Source organism: Drosophila arizonae, chromosome 2, assembly GCF_054131065.1.
Source record: "Drosophila arizonae isolate 15081-1271.41 chromosome 2, UAZ_ARI_1.0, whole genome shotgun sequence".
Classification (NCBI taxonomy): domain Eukaryota; kingdom Metazoa; phylum Arthropoda; class Insecta; order Diptera; family Drosophilidae; genus Drosophila; species Drosophila arizonae.
This window is the reverse complement of record NC_142922.1, coordinates 30,539,000-30,561,839: the sequence shown is the minus strand read 5'-3', so window position 1 is coordinate 30,561,839 and position 22,840 is coordinate 30,539,000. Positions and strand designations below refer to the sequence as shown.

Sequence of the window (22,840 nt, the reverse complement as noted above, 5' to 3'; positions counted from 1 at the left end):
TGTATTTCTTAATGCAACAGACAAACGCATATTCTCTTTAACCTTCAAAAGAGGGGAATAATATATTTTAATTAATTATTCAAATTTTTCAAAGCGCAACAGTAATGCATTGGCAAATCGATACCCATATCGATACACTATTTGGATGTGCAGAGTGAAAACATCGCATTATCAGTGCTTTCATATATTTTTATTTTTATTTTGATCGTGTTTGTCTTAGCCATAACTATCAAAATACGAAAAAGAATTAGAGCTAGGGTATTTTATTTTGCTATATTCAAAATTGTTTCCGTATTTTTGTAGGCTTTGGGAAATAGTGGTATTTGGTGTCGTAGAATAAATAAGATGTTTTCCTTTTCAAGATTGATGTGTAGCCGTATAAAGCAATTTCGTTTAAACTCATTTAAAATGTCAAGTATGTTACATTTTACAAGCATTGCACTCAGAAGTCGCAACTTCACCAATTTGACCAGAGCAAATGCACTACAAAGCATTATGTCGCCTAGCAATTCTAAATGTATGGGCTCATTAGTAAATGTACAGCATAATGATAGTAAATTTTTCATAAAGATGGATAACGAGATTGCCTATTTGAGATATAATATTGCCAATGGAATCATGTATGTGACCCATACTAAAGTTCCTGACAAACTGAATGGACAAGGTCTTGGGAAGCTATTATCTAAGGTATTTGTATACCCTAGTCGCTTGCCATAAGCTGTTGCCATGATAACTAGCAAACAAACAAACATTTTGGCAAAATCTATTGCGCCGTAAGGCCAGTCGGGCCCAATAATATAAAATATAGCAATAGAAAAGTGATTACCAGCTTAACTAAGAATAATTTTTATGCTTAATGTGATATCTAATTATTGTTGAACTAAAAGTAATGTCTGTGTCTCTTTGCAGGCAGCTTTGGAGTATGCGATACAACATGATCTGCTAATAAAAATTTCGTGCCCGTTTGTAACCCGTTACGTAAAGAAATACGAACCGCATTTCCTTAAGTATATTTTGTGATAAATGTGAAATTTTTTAATAAACCAAAACCCAAGCATCAACATGGACTCGAATGACTTTAAGAGCTTAGTTCTGTGCTATGGAAGACTGCGCTTCTATAATTCTATGCAGAAAACGTCCTTGGACGGATTGGCCAAGTTCCCAATGCAATCAGAGTTTAGATTGTTCAATGGGATTGCCCTCGCTCTGGGTAATCACATGCAGGAGTGTATTCGGGAGTTGAACCCGTTAAAAAACGACCCGGAATTGGGCTTTGCGGCCACCATGACCCTTATTTACGCCCACAAACACTGTCGTCTAATGGACACCGATGCGATTGACGCACTTGAGCAGCGAGTAGAGCACGGAGGTAATAATCTCAGCTCCGGCTCATGCTATTACACGGCTGTGTTTCTATACTTAGTGGGGGAGCTCGAAGGGGCCTTAGACTATATTGGGAGATCTATGAAAATAGACGGCAATAGTGATGCTGCGCTCGTCCTGAAAGCATGGTGTGAGCTCTCGTCGAGTGCACATCAGACTGGCAATGGGAAATGGCAGAGTACGCTGGAAGGTTGCATTGCCCGCAGCAATGGCAAGAACATTGACGCATCGTTGGCACTCGTGCGGTTTTTTCAACAGCGGCGGCAGTTCGATGCGGCTCTGTCGGTGATAAATAAGCTCAGCATGCGGTTTCCGGACATAAGCATTCCTCTTATCGAGAAAATGGAAACCCAGCTGACCGCACTCGACTGGGACAGCGCGCTAGATACTGCCAACAGGATCGTCAATATGGAGCCCTTCAACGTAGCAGCTCTGCGCACTAGGGGCATGCTGAACATCGTGCGCGAGAGCAACTTTAAGGCCGCGGCAGCTACACTGCAACAACTTTTAATTTCCGTGGAGCGCATTGAACCGAGTAATCTTACCCTAGCTGTGGAAATATGCCAGCTTTTCTCTCGCATATGCTCGCGAGACAAAGAGCTGCTCAAGCTGACACTGCGCTGCATTGAAAAGGTCAATGAACTGAATCCTGGCAACGTGAGCATCCTAACAGAAATGGGCTATCAGAAACTACTGATCGACAATGTTCCCGATGCGGAACTAGCATTTCGCTCGGCATGCAACGTCGACAGCACCAACTTCGATGCGCTCTGCGGCCTAACTTTATGCAAACTCAAATATCGCGGCGACTTGGAGAGCAGACAGCAGGTTCAACAGCAGTTGGCGTATCTCATGAAGCTCACGGACTATAAGCCTGAACCCTTGGTTATGTATATGTCTGCTTTGCTGGCCGATTCGAAGGAGCAGGAAGCCTCGACGGTGCAGCTGCTGGTTGAAGCAGCGGATATACATTTTAAGAAATTTAATGCATTGCCCTATGGTGTTGAATATGTGTGCTCCATGAATCCCGACTTTATGCTGGATATATGTGGGGAGCTAATTCGACATACTCCGGCTCCAATAAAAGAAGTTTACTATGACTTGGATCTGGGCCCGGAATCCTTACATATCACGCTGAAGCACAGCCTCAATATTCTGGACATCGTACTCCACATATGTCCCGGACACCAAGGAGTAAATATTTAATGCCAACATCTCCATCAGACAAGCACTGATAATTATCTTATTGCAGGCTCTTTTTCTGCAAGCGAAATTGGAGTTTCTTTCCGGGGAGCATTCGAAAGCCATAAGCCGCCTGCAGCACATTCTGAATTTATTCGGAGACACTTTTACTGAAGCCCATCTTCTATTGGCCCAAGTACTCGTGGAAAAGAAGCAATACTTTCAGGCTCTAGAGTACTTGGAATTGGCTTTGGCACAGAATTTCACAGTGCGCGAGCGGCCCATGTATCATTTGTTAAAGGGCATCATACTTAAGCATCAGCAGAAGCTATCCGAGGCTCACCAGAGCTTTCAGCTTGCACTGAAATTGGTGGGCGGGATGTCGACTGTAGGCCAGAGGCATGATTACATTGCGCCGACGGACAACAACACTATAACCAGCTCTGACAAAATGACGATATACATTGAGCTAATATATGTGCTGCGTGAAATGGGCGATGTCCAGGGTATTTTTGAAAGCGAGCGCGTTCTGCAGTCTGCCATTGAGGAATTTAATGGAACAACCGAGATGGGACGTTTAGTCATTGCCCATTCACAGCTGATGCTTGAGAAGTGCAATGTTACCGAAGCTATAAATCTCTTGTCTACAATCAAACCGGATCAGTCCTATTATATACAAGTAAGTGGAATAGTGGAAGCTGAATGATAAAGATAAATCCGCAAAAAAATATCGCGAGGAAAAGTTTATATTTTTCCAAATTTCCTGTTTCCAAATTTCAAATCTCAGATAAGCAAACTTGTGTATTAAATATTATATCAAATATAACTTATTTTATTAATCACATTTATATTAGGCAAAAACACATTTAGCCAACATTTACCTGAAGTATCAGAAAAATCGGAATGCATTCTCGCAATGCTTTAAGGAATTAGTTGAAGCTCGACCGGAACCTAGAAGTTATTTAATGTTAGGAGAGGCCTATTTGTCCATCCAAGGTCAGCCATTAATATTCTAGAATTTTACTCAAAAATACATTGATTATTCAATATTATAATATTCAATATTATAGAATCGGATATGGCAATCGAGGCATACCGAAAGGCTTGCAGTATTTGTCCGACTAATGCCTTACTTGCTAGAAAACTGGGTAGATCCTACGTCAAAACCCATCAATATACAAAAGCTCTCAAATACTATCATGAGGCAATACAGAATCCAGGATATTCTGTCCTCAAACTAGACTTGGCTGAGTTGTTTTTGCAACTAAAGCAATTCCAGAACGCTGCAAATATATTAAGCGATAGTGACAAACAAAATGCGTGAGTTATCAGTTGAATCAAGTTTGATATGAAACGTATTACATTGGATCTTATTGCAAAATTCGGGTTTTAGAAATGAGGACAGTCTCGAAGAACTGCAGCTGCAAACCAAACAGCTGTTACTACTGGCTCGCATCCATGAGAAATCTGGAAATATTCCTGAATCGCTAAAAACCCTGCAACGTGCCCGAGACAATCAATATCGCGTGCATAAACTGTGCACCATTGGCCATGTTGAAAACCTTTACGAACAGTCTAAAATTCTGTCAAAGTAAGTGCGAACTCTTTAACTGTCATATATATATATTATTTAACTATCTTTCGAATAAGCTGGGTCAAATAGTAAAGTATATATACTTTTCCATCAAGCTTTTGACGGTGAAAAAATCATACAGTCCACCGAACCAGCTTTCAATTTATCGCAATATGTTGTTTCTTCAAAAGTGCTTAGTAGTATAAATAGCAAATTTTGGATACAGCATGGTCTGCATCCGTTTTGCCTTACGTTCGATGGCTCAATATCGTAATTTGACAAATGTACAGAGATCTCCTTTTATGATATTTATAGTAATATATTTGTAAATGGTAAGACTCTTAAGCAGGATAAACTATGTTCGTTGTCTATAAATCTTATGAATATTTAGAATTCGGCGTATTTCTTTTAGCATTGGTGCCAAGTTATTCGAAATCTCTAGTCTGTTTTGTAGCTTAGTTAATAATATTTAACGTGAGGTACAGCATATTTGAAATCAATACAGACAATTGTATACGTCTAGCAGTGAACTTTTAAAAATCTTTTTATTTAATGCGTACAAAGGCTTATTAATCTACAGACCTTTGCGATATTTTTCGCCAACCGTAAAATCGGTCATTGCTTTACCAGCCGTTCCACATGTTCCGATTCCAACTCGTCCACTAACATTATCGGGCGATGCGAATATACTATTCACTTTCATTCCTGGTTTCTTTTGATTCTTTGTCGTAAAACTAAGCCATTTATTTTTGTCAGATTCGCGCTCTTCTTCTAAATCTTTAAAGCGCTGCTGTTTTTTCTGTTTTCTTTTCTTTAAATATTCTTTTTGATTGGGTCGATGCCGTCTGCGGAAAGATTCAGATTATTAAGCGAACAACATAGAAATTCAATTTATTTTCATACTTATTTGACGGAAATACTTCGTTGCGGGTTGTGCGCTCACGCAATTCATTTATTGTAGTTGTAGAACGGTTTTGATAGGCTTCAAAGATAACACTTACTTCACCTTTCCCAGTTATACCCTCAATTGTTGCGTCGTAGTACTGGCCGTCCTCTGTCCATTTCGCCTGGCACTTGTCTCCGATTTTCCAAACTTTCGCGGATGTAACAAGTTTTTCAGCTTCTAAAAGAGCAGCTTCAATTTCGTCAAAGTAATTTGACGACGCTGTTTTGGAAGAAGATGGTTCTACGTACGATGATTTTCGTTGCTCTTCAAGTTGAGTTTTTATCAAGTCTCGCGTTAGTTTAATAACCTCTTCAAGATCGTCTTTTAATTTCAAGAGTTCTTCATTGCTGGGATCTGTTTGAAGGGCAGCTTCGACCTACAAAAAGAGCGCAAAACAATTATTTTGTATATGTATAAACATACATACATAAGCTTATCACAGATTGTTTTGCAGTTTTATTAGCATATTCATATGTATATACATGTGAAATACGTATATATAAGTATATACATACGCATACATATGTGTATATGTGAGCAAACATAATTTGTAAATAGTCTTATATATGCATATACCTACGAAAAATAGTACATTTTAACGCGCACTACAATATTTTTTCTACACAAATACTCACTTGCTGCAATTGGCATTTGTAGTTTTGTAATTCGTCGGCCATAGCAACTCAAACTTCACAAATTTCTTAATAAAACTATTTCTTGTTTTCACTGTTAGCGATGGCAGTTCATTCTAAGGGTGCTCGATTGTCAATGAAATATCGGAACTCTAGTTATTTGCCTCATGAAATTTTTAATATTGTTTGTGAAGTTTGTTGTATTATTATTTTTTTTTAATGAGTGGCTATACTATAGTATTAAATGTTAATATTACAATGTATTTATTTCTGTTTCTAAAAACTGTTTTAATAGATAATCGACGAAGCCAACAAAACTATCGATAGCCCTTTAAAGATGTTTCCATTAGTTACGTTTCAGCACTAACCAGTTTATAAGTTACTCAGTTTCTTGGGTTTGCTTTTAAACCGTCTATGTTTATGCGTTTACTTAAAGAAATGTTTCTTAAATGAGAGAAGTTTCGAAAGTTTGGCATTATATGAACGAAAACTGTCTATGAGAAGAGGAATCTTTGACATACAGAACTAAACAAAACTACATACCTAAAATAAATAAACTAACTAATAAGTAACATTTATTTATTATACGCATTTTTATTTTTAATTTGTTTCTAGTTTCCTTACAATTAATTTAAATAATTTTTGTATTTGTATTATTTTAGGATATGTATTCTAATTGCCCAACAGTCAATTAAAATCAAGAATAGCGAGCTAGCATTATATCATTTTAAGGAGTGCGTTAAGTACACTCCTAACGATCTTGAAATTTTAGTCTCTCTGGCACATCTTCAAATGGAGTCTAAGGAAATGGATTTGTGTCGCAATACTTGTCAGCATATACTTCAAATTGATGGCAATAACGAGACTGCGTCAGTATTAATGGCAGATTTATCATTCAGAAAGGTATCTATAAAGTTTAGAATAGTTACTAAATAATTTGAAATTGTTAATATTTATGCTCTCTTTTTTTTTAATTTATTAACGAAGAATCATTTACACATATATAATTTAACTAAATTTATTATAATTTTTAGATGGAATTTAAGAATGCAGCATATCATTTTTCGCAGCTGCTATTATCTCAGCCTTGTAACTGGACAGCTTTGGCGCGACTAATTGAGGTTATGAGACGTTCTGGTACATTGTCGGAGAGTCTGCCTTTCTTAGAACGTGCTGAACAGGTCTCATTGCAGTCTAAAAATTCAGCCGGATATGCATATTGCAAGGGATTATTCGATTGGTACAATGGTAATTTAAACAGTGCCTTACGCTACTTCAATCAGTCTCGTAGAGATCATATCTGGGGTCAGCAAGCAAAGCTAAACATGATTGAAATATGCATAAATCCCGATGGAGAGATACCGAATGCAAATGATCTTATAGACGCGGGAGATAGCGGTGAATTTAGCGAGTCGCGTTTAATCGCCTTGCGAACAGCCGAGCGTTTGCTTAAAGAAATGCGTCCACGAGCTGGAGATGTCTATGAAAACACCTTGAATCGTCGAATTTATTGGAATTTTTTGCAAATGGCGTCAAAGCAAAAGGTTCAAGTTGAACTAGCACTAAAGGACTTAACTGAGCTTATGCAGAAAGAAGGCAATCCTTTAATGGTCACTGTAGTATATGCTATAGCATTGGCTCTAGTTCAACTGAAGCAAATGCAGCGTGCAAAAAATCAACTTAAACGTATAGCTCGTCTCAGCTGGAACTATGAGGAGGCCGAGTACTTAGAGCGAAGTTGGTTACTGTTGGCTGATATTTATATTCATGCGAACAAATTCGATGTTGCAGAGACATTTGTAGAGCGCGTCCTTGAGTACAACAAATCAAGTACAAAAGCCTATGAACTGGGCGGATACATTTCAGAAAAGCTACAGTCTTATGGGGATGCTGCTAAGCAATACCAAAAAGCCTGGGATAGCTGTGGTCACTCTAAGCCCCACATTGGCTACAAATTGGCATTAAATAATATGAAGAAAAAGCAGTATGCTGACGCTGTTAATATTTGCCAGCAAGTCCTAAAATTACATCCAGACTACAATATTATTCGCAAAGACATTCTCGAAAAATGTCGCAATAACTTAAGAAATTGAATTCATTCTTCTGACAGAATTCAATATTAGTCGCTAAGATATATGTACTCGAACAAGTATCCAACTTCAATTAATTTTTATCACATAAATACAAATAAATATATATTTAATTTCACAGGAAAATTGTAATATAATTATTTTTCTAGTTATTGGGATGAGGAATCAATTTATCATTGCAAATTCTCATTTCTCTTTTCAATTAGGATCGTAGGTTTCATAATGGTAAGAAACAAGGAGCTGACACCACCAACCCTTTAAAACCCTCCCATGAAGTTTCTCAACTAGTCGCAGTGTTAATTTTTGGGCTGACCGTTAATGAATGAGTATTATGCAGTTGATGGCATCCGATTATACGTTCTTATTTTTTTGTCTCAGAATGTACTACGCAGTTTAAAATAAAAATTATTTTCGATAGCCCGGAAAAAACAGCCAGCAAAGGCCAAGGCTCGGACAATGAGCATGTCAACCATGCATCTAATGCGTACGGCTTTTCAGTGATTCTCATTATTTTTCACAGAAATAAATGTTCCTTCTTTGCATATTTCTCTTAAGCCTCTATAGTAATATCATATAGAACATACAAGGGATAACGCTTCCTTTAATTAGTTTATCCCATAAAATGGTATTAGTTTTCAGATTTCGGACTAGCTCATTCAGCAATGGAATTAAACTAGGAATGCAAAGCTCTCCCAAATTCAAAAATAAGTGTAAGCCAGAGGTCGGCGTAATTGAATTCAATTGACAACATTTATTAGCCTTAAATTGGTCTATTGTGGTCCAGTATGAGGCAAGCGGCTAAATTACTGGTGATAGTAATAATCTGATATAATATGAATATACGTAGTTCACGTAGTATGGGCAAAAGAAAACTTACTATGCCCGAGGTTTTTAGTTTAAGATTTTCTCTCAAATGTGTCGGTATATACTCTCGAAATCCAGTATTGATTCCTGAACTAAGAGTGAAACTTGAACTTTTCCAACGTGTGTGCTCAAAATTTGTTTCTGTTGAAATATATATAAGCTATAAACGTATTTATAAAGCGAATCGTATGTATAGTATCGTCAGTCCCACAGTTTAATGGACTCAATGTGAGCGGTCACTGGAAACATACAAGGACTGAAAATGTTTTTAAATGTCAATATTTTTTTTTCAGTTCATTTGGGTCATTTTTCTCAATATGATGTGTTAATAATAACATTTGATATTTACAACATTTATTATTAACTTTATTTGAAGGAGTTGGTGAAATTTCAAAGTCGATTATATGCCTTCAACAGCACCACATATAAAATGGCTAGTTTAAAGCTTTAATCATTCTCATCTCTCATAATAATACTGATACTAATTTTTAAGGGCTGAAAAAATAAATTCCGTTGTTAATTAGTTGGTAGTTAGCTTGATAAGAAAGCTAAATAAATAAATGTTGAGATAATTAAAGATTAGTCAAGGCGTGCAAACAAGTCAGAATGAGTGCGGGACTAACTTTCTTTTACAGTAACAGATCATTAATCATCCAAATTTAGTTAATGACTCATTGAACTCTAAGGGACGAGCAACTCCTTTTTGTATACAGAATATAAAATGCTTTTTTCTAAAGACTGATGACCCCTTACTCGAATTCTTATATGCTTTTAACTCGACAGTAAATACAAATTTGATTAGTAAAAGTTTATGCCAAATATCAGGTTTTTTTGTTTATATATAAAATAGCTAAATAATTTATATTTAAATACATATCATTTATCACAAAAAAAAAAAATAAATAAAATTAAAAAAACAAGCGAATTATTTATAATTTAAAAATTAAATATTTGTTTATGTCCATCTCACTTATGTGTTCATGCACCAGTGCTCATTTAATCTCATATCTGCCTTAACGTATCTAACATACTACTGCAAAAAAGTATTTTGAATTCAGTTACCTTTAGCTGTTCATCCAGGAATTATTGAATAAGTTTTCCATCATTCAACAATAACTAAATAAAAACTTGGCCTCTTAATTCTGACTCTTTAAACTAGATATTAAAAACGTGCATTTTAACAAAATTGGTTTATTCATGAATTATTATCATTACAATGGTATAAATTATTCGTACTATAAATATATTTGTAACATAAATGAATGCAGAACAATATTAAATTATTAAGAAAATATTATAAGCAAAATACATTCAGAGGTGATTAATATGTTTGCGTAGTGTCTTTATCAGAACTGAAACTTTGAAGAAAATTTTTGTCATTCGAGCAAAGTTGGCAAACAAATTTGCACCACATGCGTCGCGTGACAGGATCTAAGATAATAAAGTATAGAAAGATAACGAACCCTTGCAGTGTTGCTGTCAGACTGAAAAGGTATGAGAATACGATTCCAGCTTTTATGGAGGATAGAATACCGAAGCACCACGTAAAGCCCAATAGGAAGAATAGCAGTACAGACAGACGTATCTGATATATTAAAACTGGCGTGTCATTGCGCCTCATTGGAAGGGTCGAGCTCGCCAATATATTATATATGATAAGGCAAAAGATTATAAAGTTAGCAATTATAATGATTGAAATTGGCATGATTATTCCAAAATAAAGAGCATAGCCGGAGGGGTAGCAGATGGGACCCTTACTAAACGAATCATGGTCTAGCACAGCCGCTAGCACTACGGGTATGAGAGGTACGCCCCAACAGAAGATCGTGGCTTTCATGAAAAATCTGTTCGGTCGACCTCCGCCGAATACTTGAACATATCGCTTAAACTGCAAATAGGCGATTAATATCATCCAGAAGAACTGAACCAAAACGGAGTAATGGAGCAGGGCTCCAATGGCAACGCAACTGGGTATGATCTTGTTGATAATCAAGTGCAGGGAATATTCTTCAGTATTGATAAAGCAGAGAATTATCATTTGCAAAGCGATAGCAGCCGACAGTTGAAGTAGAACCTTAGACGATGGCTTTTGGCGCCACGAACTAAATATTGCAGCCGTTATGAATATGCCTGATATGCCCAGTAGCGATAAGGTACAGCCCGTAACTGTTATAATGTCTAGGGCCTGGCCATGATTTGGCCGCACATTGGCCTCATCAGATTCCTCCACTGTAAAATTGAAGCCCACTAGGTAAGCAAATGGCGTCAGATGGCTGACCTGACAGAGCACAATATCAGAGCTGATATCTGAGCGATTCGATTCCTGCCTAATACCATCCGAGGCCCAACTCTCAAAGTTCCAATAGCTACACATATCTGTAGTTGTATTGTGCTTCAATGAATCACTCTGCCAGTTGCGGAAGGCGATTGGCAAGTCTTCAGGCAATTGCGTACTGTGTCCGGGCAAGGATATTGAGACGACCCGTCCCAATGCAGATTGGGCAGTCTGATTTGCTTGTGACTGGAAGAGTTTGTCGTTCGAGTAGACTTTGATGACCACAATAGTATTTGTGATTTCCGTAATATTATTTGCAATCAAAATTGTGTCCAATTGTGATAGGAGATTCTCTGGGACATAGGTAGCGAATTGCAGGTCAGGCTCGTTGATGAAGTCTTCTATTTCGTGATTGGACTGCAGGAAGCGATAGTGCTCATTTCGAAAAGCACCTTTCAATGAATACGGAAGCTCTGTGTCGTTATTGTTTTTGAACATTGCGATTCCGGAAATATTCGCAATTAGCGGATTAAGTATGAAATATAATAAATTGGGCGATATTTTCACAGAGACGCCAATATCGTCATAGTCCAATACCTCAAAGTCGGAACTTGACTCGAGTTCATTGGAATTACCAATTCCTCTCAGGTCCGGCAGTACGGACTGCGCGGATAAGGCGTTCTCAAATGCCTCGAGCAGTTTGTTGGTTGAGTTCAATTTGGCAGACATTTTCAACGTCTTTTCTTTGACATCTATTAGATAGTTGTAAATATGTATAAGATCCTGCGTAGTTTCCTTGAAAGCGGTGTAGGCTCGAATTTGCTCCTCAATGGTTGTTGTATTTGTCGTCAAGCTCAGAACATAATTATCCAGATTGCGCACGGACACCTGGACAATATTGGCAGCAAAATGGATGTCGACAGGTATAAACTTTTTGGCATTATCTTGTAAAATCTTTTTGACTTGCTTTACCATTTTTTCCGGAGAGGTCTTTAGCTTTTTGGAGCTTGACAAGTTGAACAGGGTTTTGGTGACTTTCAAGTCTGTTTTGTGCGCTTCGCATACGGGATTTTCATTCAGCGCCTCCCAATAAGCACCCTCTATGAAGTTGCCATTGCATTTCCGGGTGTAAGGCATTCCATTGCTCTGCAGACACAATTTCGATAAGGTGCCCACCTGCCCGATCTCCGCCTGCTTCCACTGATAGGTTTCGTCGTTGTCCAAACGGAACGTATCTGGAAAGCAGTACTCTGTGCTTCGTACTACTACAGTATTCCTACAGTGGGTGTAAGCCGATATCGCCTCCTTCAACAGGTTCCATACTGTCATGCGAACCGAGGTATCGTGCCTGACCTGATCGTCATTCTCAGAGCTATCGTTCTCTTCGCTGCTTTCTTCCTCGCTATTGTCCACTGCCGAGTTCTTCAGCGAGGCGGTCAGGTGGACCCAGCATTCCATATCCTGACCCGTCATCTTTTCGATACGCATAATACGTGCATTATGTATAACTAAATCTCGGGAAAATTCTTTGCTTTTCCTACGCAACTCAGCTAGTACATTCTTGGCAAGTATTTTCGAGTTTTTATTGATATTTCTGCACAGGTTCTCATAAATATTTTTGTTGTAAACTGTGCAATTGACATTCAGCCTCACAGCAAAGGAATGTCCCCGTCTCTCTTTCTCTGCCACTACGCGGGGACTAGTCACCAAATGAAAGTCAAAAGTCGTGTGTCCCTCACACCAATATTCGCCTGGACCCTCGCCAACCAGCTTGACTTTAAAGATCGACTTGGTCCTATCTTTATTTTCCCAAATAAGGTCAATTTTGGCGTTTCGCTGAAGCTCATAGTCAGCGTTGGAGAAGCACCTAACGCCATCATCGTCTTCATTGATGCGCCACAGATACTCCCCATTGTAAACCACTAGAATCAATTCCTGCAAAGCTGCGTCGAATTTCAGCATTAGTTGAACAGGGTTCGCCTGGGTGGTGATTTGTCTTTTATATAGGAACGGAAATTTCAAATTATTTTCAAGATGAACAACTCGCACCACCTCGTCCTTATTCATTGTGATCGCATACTCCTCGTTAAATCTGTCAGCAAAATTGCCAACTTGAAAGAATTCTTTCTTCCTCTCCTTGGGCAGGTGCTTTAGGACCAACCTCAAAGTATTACGTTTCCGAAAATATTCATTAATGCGTATCTCATCTTGTGGATTATTTGATAAATTTTGCCACTCCACCCCATAGCATTCACTCGGACGATAGCTAAGAGCGCCTTGTCCTTTGGGACAGCCTGAGCTCGTTGTGAGGTCACCTTCAAACACACAAATCGCGTGCAATAATTCATCGCAGCCCGTAATCTTTTGGCTAAAGTCGGCCTTCTGCACCTTTCGGTTTTTGTTTTGCTCCTGGTGAGAATAGCGTATGGACATGCATTTCTTATCAGATCTAAAATCTAAGATGTTCGTCTTATCATCCACCACCTCCCCCCACTGCTCACCGGGCAGGCGTATCTTAAATGGCAAATAGCTACTCTCGCGCTGAACTGGCAGCCAATACTCTGTCAGTTTGCTCTCGTTCAAGAACTTTTTAAAACTTACAGCTGCGTGTTTAGATAATTTGTGTGGGAAAATTAGATCTGCCCCCTGGCAAAAGCTGTCATCATACTTCTGAGGCTTCGACGAGACTTTCAAACATAGAACGTCACCATCTTGATCCCTGATTTCCACCAAGTCCTCTGGGCAATACGTCTGATGTCTTTCTCTCTGGTTGCACACGACAGTCTCTGGCACCCACTGTCCAGTAGCTGTGTTGCATTCGCGCACCAAGACTTCGCCACTTTCCTTCCAGCAAAGAAAGTCTTCGGAGGTTGTGTAACGCGTGCCTCGAAATTTCCAATATGCTGTGCCTTCGCTTGTCTCCGTAATGTTGTCTTCGCATTTCTGAACCTGCATATGGTCAAAGAATAGACTTTAAAGTTATGGAACATGATCTCTGACTCAGCTATGACCTTTTTGGTTGAAGTACAGGAAATATGTAGCCACACGAGTAGGAGTAATACGAATCGCTTAGACATTTTAAGAAGCCAGAAAGCATCAATAGATGCGCACAGCACTTTACGATTTATCTTTAACATCTAAAAACAAAAACGCAGTCCGAGTTATCTTTTCATTCTTTATCTCAATTCAGTTAAATTTGTTTATCTCTCTTATCAAATGTGTGTATTATACCCCTTACATTTGAATGAACAAATTGGGTATTTCGTTTCGTTGTTAATAATAAAAAATAGTATATAATAGATTAAACTTGATTTCTCAAATAAATTGACTTAAATTTCTAGCCGGAAAATAATTTAATTTTAGCAAATTTAAAGTACATTTTAAAATATTTGTAAGTGAAATTATTGTTTTTATTTTCTGAGTATATAGTTAATCTATCTGTTTGCCGCATTTTTCAACTGCAGCCGCATAAATAAATAAAAAACAAATAAAAATGTGACTAGAAATGGCTTAACAAGATATTTGAGGGCGTGGGGAAAATACTTTCAGTTTGTTTTTTTTTTTCTAGAGAATTTCCTAAATTTTCTTCTTATTATTAAAATATGGTGTAGATAGGGAATATAATCAATTGGTAAATTTTACGAATTTCAGTAGCGAGATGGAATGAGTCAAACAAATTGAAACATTTCTTCATTGCCATTCTCGTCTTTTTCCGGCACACCAACTAAGAAATCTTCCATTCCATAGGAGAATTGAACTAATGGTCTATTAACTTTTGAATGATTATAGTAAAATACCATAAAAGTATGATATTATATATTGATTTGTGTATAAACTATTTAAATATTTAAACTGCTTTTTAAATTAATCAAAATTTTAGTTACTTAGTATATAAATAATACGATTTTATAACAAATTTTACTGTTTTTCGATCGTGGTTGAGTCGAGCCGTAGAGAATGAAAATGCTAATGCTAATGAAAAACAGTAAGAATAAATAGAATATCAACTTAATTTGGTTCTCGTCAAAAAGAAAAATCTTTCTTGTGAACTTATTCCTATATGACATCCAATCAGATTAATAAATCAGCTTTCAAAATGGAATTTTAACTAAAGAGCTGAAGATGTGCAAGAATTCCTGAAACAACTGACTTGATAATAACCCCTGAAAATTTTTAATAGTTAAGCTCTTCCATTTACGAACTATCAAATAGTGTTACTCATATAAAATGCACATACAACTTTTTATCTATTTTGAATATTATATTCTTTATTTTTCAGGATAATGGGAATCTTTAAGTTACAAGGATACAGTGCGCTAATATACTTCTGCTTACTGTTTTCTGTTTATGAAACAGGTCATGTAAGTTGCAAACATTTACACATATAACATTTAGATTTTACCTACAGCCTAAAATGTTTTAAAAGATCTATTCTTAAAAATCTATATTATTTCAATGGTATTAATGAGATTTAACCATTCATTCAGGGCAACGAATTGAGTTAATCTTGTAAGGTTCGTTGCTCTTCTTTTTGATGCTCTCAAGTCCTAAAGTCCCAGTTGACATTTACTTTGAACTCGTAAAAATAACTCTCTTTTAGGTTACCGTTAAACGCAGCATTGACCCATCAGCTTCCTATCCGCTTATTACTGATGACCGACTGCCGAAAGATGTTATTCCCCAGAGCTATGATATTCATTTAGAGCCGAAAATTGAAGAAAATACATTCTCTGGTAATATAAAAATGAATTTGACGTGGAAATCGGACTCAAAGAAAATTTCGATTCACGCTCACTTTAATTTGGATATAAATGACAAGAAAATTGTACTACGAAAAATAAATACAAATAATAGGTATGTGTCATGGCTTGAGGGTCAAATATGAAATTGAATATCCATCAATTTGGTTTCTTTAGTGATTCGCAGTTATCTGAAAACATATCAGTTGTACGTGGGAGTCGATTTCCAAAGAAGACAATCTATATCATTTACCTGAAGGAAGCCATTAAACAAGGCAGTGAATGCATTTTGGAAATTCCGTTTGAAGGAAGCATTTGGGAGAGTGGCGAAGGACTATTTAAAGGATCCTATTCAAATTGGACTTATTTAGCCACTTACCTACGACCGAATAACGCTCGACGGCTGTTCCCCTGCTTCGATGAACCCGGATTCAAAGTATTCTTAATAAAAATTAAAAATAAAAATTTATGAAATATTATTTACAAATAAATTATATTTATAGGTTCCATTTACAGTCTCCATTACGAGACCAAGCCATTTAATTACGATTTTCAACACTCCGCTTAATCGAACGATAAATCAGTAAGTATAAAATCATGTGTAATATGGGAAGTAGGTTTAAAGAAATCTTAAGTTAATAATAATGAAAATGAAGAAGACTCAATCAGTAAAAAATAGAACTGAAATCAAATTCGGTTTCAAAGATAACAATAATAGCAATAGAGTAAGAGTAAAACTAAGAGAGACTTTATTTTAAAAAAAATTGAAATATAAATACAAATATTTACCCTAATTTTAAATAATTTAATTTACTGAGTTAACTAACTAATCCATAATATTCAATAAGCTGTTGCTTTAAAACTAATTAAACATTTTCCATTTGTTTAAAGATTGTAAACTGTATACCCAAACATTTAAAAGTCATTTAAAAAAATTGAAATTATATGAAAAATTGGAGTCTTATAAAAAAGCTTACATTCTGTCCACTCACATCTTCTTAATATCATTGTCAACCTTTGGTCTTTCAAATGCTTTCCTTAAACGTCTTATCTGGAAAGCATATGTACATTTGTAATGCATATAGTTTTATATTTTTCATTGCAGCTCTACATTAAAAGATCATGTAATTGACTATTTCGATACCACCCCTCCGATGTCTGCCTTTACATTTGGTTTTGTGACGGCAAATCTTATAAGATTTCAAAATGAGATTACAATTGATTCAGATTCAACAATCCAAACAGAACTAGCATTAAGTCTTTGGGGATTTGAAGATAATGCAAACCAATTTAAGGTAAAGATAATAATCATAATCTTAAATTATGTTTTTAAATTTGTTGATATATTTCTTAGGACATCCATCAAAAAGTTATAATTGTTCACAAAGCAATTCAAAGATATTTTGATATATCTTTGCCTTTATCTAAAATCGATGTAGTTGTCATTCCTGAGCTACAAGTAGTGCGCCCGGTAGATAATTGGGGACTTCTGCTGTTTAAGTAAGAACCATTCCCTGAAGCATAAAACATATTTCAATACTTGATAATATTTTTGAATAGAGAAAGTGATCTTACGCAAAATCGATATTATGATATAGCACAGGAGTTGATATATCAATGGATAGGCTCGTGGGTGACTCCTGAGTGGTGGACTGATGCCCATTTAAACAAGGCCCTTGCCAGCTTCTTAGCGGCCGATATTGTCTTTAAGGTGATAAATAACATTTCATAAATACGAGTGCAAATTGCAATAAATAAATTATATATATATATATAGATAGATGGTGGCATCGAGTTCAATGGCAAATATCCTATGACGACGCTATATTCAATATATTACGAGTTTAGTAAAAGATACCCCCATTCCCGCATTACAGCAATGAAGCAAGAGACAATATCGTACAAATTAGAGCTTGTTATCCGCATGCTAAACTATACTTTAGGCAAAGACTCGTTCCAAAGGGGTCTCAGAACATTTATTGAAGAGCATCAGTTTAAGACTTTTGCTGGAAATGATCTTTGGAGTGCGCTAACCAAGCAGGCGATAAAGGATGGAACGCTAAACAGCCAATATCATGTGGATGACATTGTCGACTCGTGGTTTGCGATTCATCGCTTACCTGTCGTAACTGTTCGCAGAGATTATGAGAAACGAACCGCAGCTGTACAGCAAAAACTCTACCTCAGGGAGAGACCACACGACGTGCCTGAACAGGAAAAAATGCTTTGGTGGATTCCAATTGTTCTGAATCGCCAAGATGCACTCAATTTCTCAAATTGCACTCCATACGTGTGGATGGAAAGGTCTCGGGAAATGACAATTGATAACATGCCACCCAGTGATCAGTTTATTATTGTCAACCAAGAAGAAATAGGTCCATTTCCAGTCAATTACGATGAACGAAATTGGCAAATGCTCTCCAACTTTTTACAAACTGAAACCGGCCGAGCTCTGGTTCCAACATACACGAGGTGAGCTTACAAAATTCTTTCTCAACATGTATTTCAAATTAAATCTTGCTGATATTTAAAAAAAATTTCTATAAGCTCTATAAAATATGGTGGGTCAGTGGTTAGTGTCAGTTTAAATTGCTCGATGTGCACCTTTTTTACGCTTTCAGGTCAAAACTTTTGCACGATGCGTGGAATCTCGCATATGCTGGCGATTTAAGTTTTGCAACGGCCCTCAACATGACACTTTTTATGAAATTTGAACGAAATCATATTGTATGGAATCCGGTGTTCACGTTTATTGATCAAATTGGTCGGCATATTGATATGCCAGAAGTCCATAAGAGATTTGAGGCAACTAACAAAATGTGCAGCCTAAAACGCGAACAGCATTAATAATAGCACAGTTTATTATTTTCAGGAATATGTCTTAATACTGCTTACACCTTTATATGAAGATTTGGGTGCGGAAACAGAAGGCGAAGATAACTGGAAAACAGATTTGCGCTCATTGACCAAGAGATTCTTGTGTGGCGCCGGCTATCGACCCTGTATAGAAGAAGCCAAAAATGCATACAGTGTCTGGCAACACCTACCCGATCCAAACTTGGAGAATCCGTCAGTATCCCTATCCATATCCACATAGTATTTTTTCTAAATCCTTTCTTTATCCCAGAGTGCCAAATCATTATATTTGTCCCATTTTTAAATGGGGATCCATGGAAGAGTTTCAGTTCGGTATAGAGCGAGTCGTTCAATTCCCAAAATCACGTAAACAGAACGAGCGAACCTATTTATTGAAGACTCTGGCCGGTTGTCCAACGCAGCCTGAGAAGATTATTCGACTGCTAGAGCAATCGACTCTAGAAGATAACTCCAACTTTACCGAAAACGATCAGTTCTTAATATATTCCTCACTCACGGCTACCTCCAGTGGCCATTACACATTATTAAAATTCTTATCTAGCAACTGGACGACGATACGAGAGAAGTAAGTACACATTAATTTATATTTTACTAACGGGAAATAAAGTCGTATATATATTATATTTAAAAAATAAAAATATTATATAGTAGAGTATTTATTGTCCGATCACTAAGTACACAAAAAAAGAAGAGATTGAGAGATTTAATAGAAAATAATTTAGATGAACAAAAACTTATATAAAAGCACATAAATACTTAGTGCTATATTATTTACTAAGTTTGACTCAAAGGTTTTATTTTAAAATTTTGTAATACATTATATTATTTATTTTCCATTTAATTTAAACTAATATGGGAATTTTTTTTTTTTTTCTATTTTTAAAAGGCAGAATTATAAATCTTTTTAAAATTTAATATATTAATTATTGATTATTAATTTGTATCTTTCAAAATTTGTAAATCAAAATTCAATTGTCTGCAGATATTCTTTTATGATAGACAACAACACTGTATACCCTCGCTTACTGCGAATGTGAAAAATCTGTAAGAATGATGTTGACTTCCTCTATTGGTTCACGAAAAATGAAAAATAAAAATCGCCAAACATAATTCCAATATAGAAGAATTTCTAAAACAATCTCTAAATATTTTTAAAATAGCACAAAGGTTACTGGCATTATGTTGCTTAGAAGCATACATATATCGTTGAACGTACATATTATGACCGAATTTTTTATAAGACCTCAAGTGACTTAGAAACACAAATATTAAAATGAACTATATTTTCCCCAAATGACAAATCAAATTGAATCTAAAAATATATACAGTATCTAAAAGCATATATATAATTAATTAAATATTATATTTTCAGATTGATAAGTAATACGAACTTGTGGGACCATTTGATAGGCTCGGCCACTGGATTCTTTTTAACTCAAAAAGGTTACAACATGGTGCAGCAGCTTTATGAAGAGCATGCTGGAGAATTCGGAAGCGCACAACATATAATAGAAAAGTCACTTCGGAACATAAAAGAAGAAGTTCTGTGGAGTGAAGAGAATCTGCCGGTCATCGAAACTTGGCTAAACAACTTTCTTTCCAAAAACTCAAGTAACTCTTCATAAGAAATCATAATCAAATATCAAATTATTTGAGTACTTGTGTTAAAACAAATAAATAAGTGTTTTACATATGGATTTGCATATTTTAGTAAAGATTTTATTTATTTTGTTGTAAAAAATCGTAGGTTTGTTATGCAGATTGTGAAATATGATCCTTCTTCTACTTGATTCTTCTTTAGATATTCGTCATCTTTTAGTACTCGTCACCTTCGTCTACCTCGGTGGTGGAATCAATTCCGACCTCTTCATAGTCCTTCTCGAGTGCGGCCAGATCCTCTCGAGCTTCGGCGAATTCACCTTCCTCCATGCCCTCGCCCACGTACCAGTGAACAAAAGCACGCTTGGCATACATCAAATCGAACTTATGATCCAATCGAGCCCAGGCCTCCGCGATGGCCGTGGTGTTGGACAACATGCAGACCGCACGTTGAACCTTCGCCAAGTCGCCGCCAGGCACCACAGTGGGTGGCTGATAATTGATGCCCACTTTGAAGCCAGTTGGGCACCAGTCGACGAATTGAATTGAGCGCTTGGTCTTGATTGTGGCGATGGCCGCATTCACATCTTTGGGCACCACGTCTCCGCGGTAGAGCATGCAGCATGCCATATACTTGCCATGCCTTGGGTCACACTTGACCATCTGGTTTGCGGGCTCGAAGCAAGCGTTTGTTATTTCAGCCACAGTTAATTGCTCGTGATAAGCTTTCTCAACGGAAATGACGGGAGCATATGTAGCCAAAGGAAAATGAATGCGTGGGTAGGGGACTAAATTGGTTTGGAACTCTGTTAGGTCAACATTGAGTGCTCCGTCGAAGCGCAACGATGCTGTTATTGAGGAAACTATTTGGCCAATTAAGCGATTTAGGTTCATATAGGTGGGTCGCTCGATGTCTAAGTTCCGACGACAAATGTCATATATGGCCTCATTGTCAACCATAAATGCGCAGTCTGAGTGCTCCAGGGTGGTGTGGGTGGTTAAAATCGAATTGTATGGCTCAACGACAGCAGTTGAAACCTTGTAACGATACGAAATAATGTGTTAAAAATACAAACATATATGAACAAACATAAATGTACTCTATATATGTATGTATGTATGTATCAAAATTTGGGTGTGTTCACACACACTTTTCTGATTATCTCATCAATTATTTATGTCACTTACTTGTGGGGCTGGATAAATGGAAAACTCTAATTTGGATTTCTTTCCATAATCAACTGATAAACGCTCCATAAGCAACGATGTGAATCCGGAGCCAGTTCCTCCGCCGAATGAGTGGAAAACTAAAAATCCCTGAAGACCCGTGCATTGATCGGCCAGCTTGCGGATGCGATCCAGCACAATGTCCACAATCTCCTTTCCGATCGTGTAGTGACCACGAGCATAGTTGTTAGCCGCGTCCTCCTTGCCAGTGATCAACTGCTCCGGGTGGAACAGCTGGCGATAGGTGCCAGTGCGCACCTCATCAACCACAGTTGGCTCCAAGTCGACGAACACTGCGCGTGGCACATGCTTTCCGGCACTAGTTTCGCTAAAGAAAGTATTGAAGGAATCATCGCCACCACCAACTGTTTTATCAGAGGGCATATGACCGTCAGGCTGAATTCCATGCTCCAGGCAGTATAACTCCCAGCAAGCGTTGCCAATCTGAACTCCAGCTTGTCCAATATGAACTGAAATGCACTCCCTCTGCAAATAAAAAGAAGATAATTTAATATAGAACTATATAGAAATATGCAGTTCAGCAGACCGTGAAAAACTTCTATCAATATGTAGGTGTGGGTTCATTTTCGTGAGTATTTATATAAATATATATATAGAATTATATGAATAATGTATATACATATAAAAAGTGAGTTTTTCAAATATACAAAATAAATCTGAATCCATCAGTAAAGTGTAAAATTATTATATTCTTTAATAAATTGTAAAATTATTTGATCATTAATATTTCTGTATATGAAACACAATAAAGCCTTATGTATATTCAGATGATATAATAGAAATGCAAAGAAGTCTGAAGTCAAAATTATTATTACTTTATAGCAATCGTATGTTAGCTAAATACTATAAATAATTATTTATTACTGATTTATCAAATATGTACATATATATATTTTAAATAAATATTTTTATAATACATGATATGCTTTTAAATATATATAATTTATAAATTATAGATTTCAATATTAATTCAAGAATTATATAATTAATTGAGCGTTATATTAAATATAGGGAAAATATATTTCTATTTTGAAATAGATATTATAAGTTTATTGTTTTTTCTTTTTTTTTTTTTTTTTAATCTATTACGCTTTTGCTTTCACAGTAAAGTATAAAAATGTTAATTTTCCCATTTAAAATTTCAAATTTTAAAATAAAATGAAAAATTAATTAAATCGTGAATCAACAAAAGTTACAATCTTCATTTTAAATTAAAAAAAAAAAAAATTAACTTACATATTTTAGATTGACTTACCATATTTTATTTTTATGGATGCAGCGATAAGAGGATCAAAGGAACGATATTTAAATGTCTTTTAGAACAAAGAACAGGCAGCAAATGGAATAAAAATGGTAATCTGGTAATTATCCAAACTTTTGTCCGTAATGAAACACAGCTGGAAATCAACTAGTCGAGACATCTGCTCTGCAC

At 36.4% G+C, this 22,840-nt stretch overlaps 5 protein-coding genes across 13 annotated transcripts; 2 read left to right on the top strand and 3 right to left on the bottom strand.

Moving 5' to 3' along the window:
* Positions 1–143: 143 nt before the first annotated feature.
* On the top strand, positions 144–7,932 carry LOC108608857 (tetratricopeptide repeat protein 21B-like). 5 transcript variants are annotated; one of them, XM_089471163.1, is made up of 8 exons: positions 144–258; positions 910–2,577; positions 2,636–3,244; positions 3,420–3,561; positions 3,636–3,885; positions 3,959–4,156; positions 6,379–6,619; positions 6,751–7,932. In XM_089471163.1, the coding sequence occupies exons 2-8, from the start codon at positions 1,063–1,065 to the stop codon at positions 7,807–7,809; spliced, it is 4,014 nt and encodes a 1,337-aa protein (XP_089327289.1). In that variant the 5' UTR covers positions 144–258; positions 910–1,062; the 3' UTR covers positions 7,810–7,932. The 5 variants fall into 5 exon arrangements, 4 of the variants coding, with proteins under 4 accessions (XP_089327289.1, XP_089327286.1, XP_017855940.1 ...); XM_089471160.1 differs by having other exon boundaries at positions 154–415; XM_018000451.2 differs by having other exon boundaries at positions 156–517.
* On the bottom strand, positions 4,665–5,985 carry Spf30 (survival of motor neuron-related-splicing factor 30). The gene is made up of 3 exons (XM_018000452.2): positions 5,720–5,985; positions 5,042–5,460; positions 4,665–4,983 (listed from the first exon to the last, which is right to left on the bottom strand). Exons 1-3 carry the CDS (start codon positions 5,759–5,761, stop codon positions 4,713–4,715), a joined length of 732 nt encoding a protein of 243 aa, XP_017855941.1. The 5' UTR covers positions 5,762–5,985; the 3' UTR covers positions 4,665–4,712.
* A 715-nt stretch (positions 7,933–8,647) lies between the features above and the next one.
* Positions 8,648–20,264, top strand: LOC108621850 (aminopeptidase N). Of its 5 annotated transcripts, none has more exons than XM_089471199.1 (14): positions 8,696–8,856; positions 9,047–9,103; positions 15,225–15,306; positions 15,546–15,799; positions 15,862–16,120; positions 16,188–16,267; positions 16,790–16,979; positions 17,039–17,184; positions 17,245–17,395; positions 17,462–18,156; positions 18,306–18,489; positions 18,557–18,753; positions 18,812–19,126; positions 19,934–20,264. In XM_089471199.1, the coding sequence occupies exons 2-14, from the start codon at positions 9,075–9,077 to the stop codon at positions 20,184–20,186; spliced, it is 2,835 nt and encodes a 944-aa protein (XP_089327325.1). In that variant the 5' UTR covers positions 8,696–8,856; positions 9,047–9,074; the 3' UTR covers positions 20,187–20,264. The 5 variants fall into 5 exon arrangements, with proteins under 5 accessions (XP_017874903.1, XP_089327325.1, XP_089327316.1 ...); XM_089471190.1 differs by having other exon boundaries at positions 8,696–8,898; positions 8,964–9,103; XM_018019414.2 differs by lacking the exon at positions 9,047–9,103 and having other exon boundaries at positions 8,648–8,790.
* On the bottom strand, positions 9,828–14,210 carry LOC108621848 (uncharacterized). The gene is made up of 2 exons (XM_018019412.2): positions 13,957–14,210; positions 9,828–13,894 (listed from the first exon to the last, which is right to left on the bottom strand). The coding sequence occupies exons 1-2, from the start codon at positions 14,080–14,082 to the stop codon at positions 9,992–9,994; spliced, it is 4,029 nt and encodes a 1,342-aa protein (XP_017874901.1). The 5' UTR covers positions 14,083–14,210; the 3' UTR covers positions 9,828–9,991.
* Positions 20,255–22,838, bottom strand: alphaTub85E (alpha-Tubulin at 85E). The gene is made up of 3 exons (XM_018019415.2): positions 22,664–22,838; positions 21,349–21,873; positions 20,255–21,198 (listed from the first exon to the last, which is right to left on the bottom strand). The coding sequence occupies exons 1-3, from the start codon at positions 22,664–22,666 to the stop codon at positions 20,377–20,379; spliced, it is 1,350 nt and encodes a 449-aa protein (XP_017874904.1). The 5' UTR covers positions 22,667–22,838; the 3' UTR covers positions 20,255–20,376.
* Between the last annotated feature and the right edge of the window lie 2 nt (positions 22,839–22,840).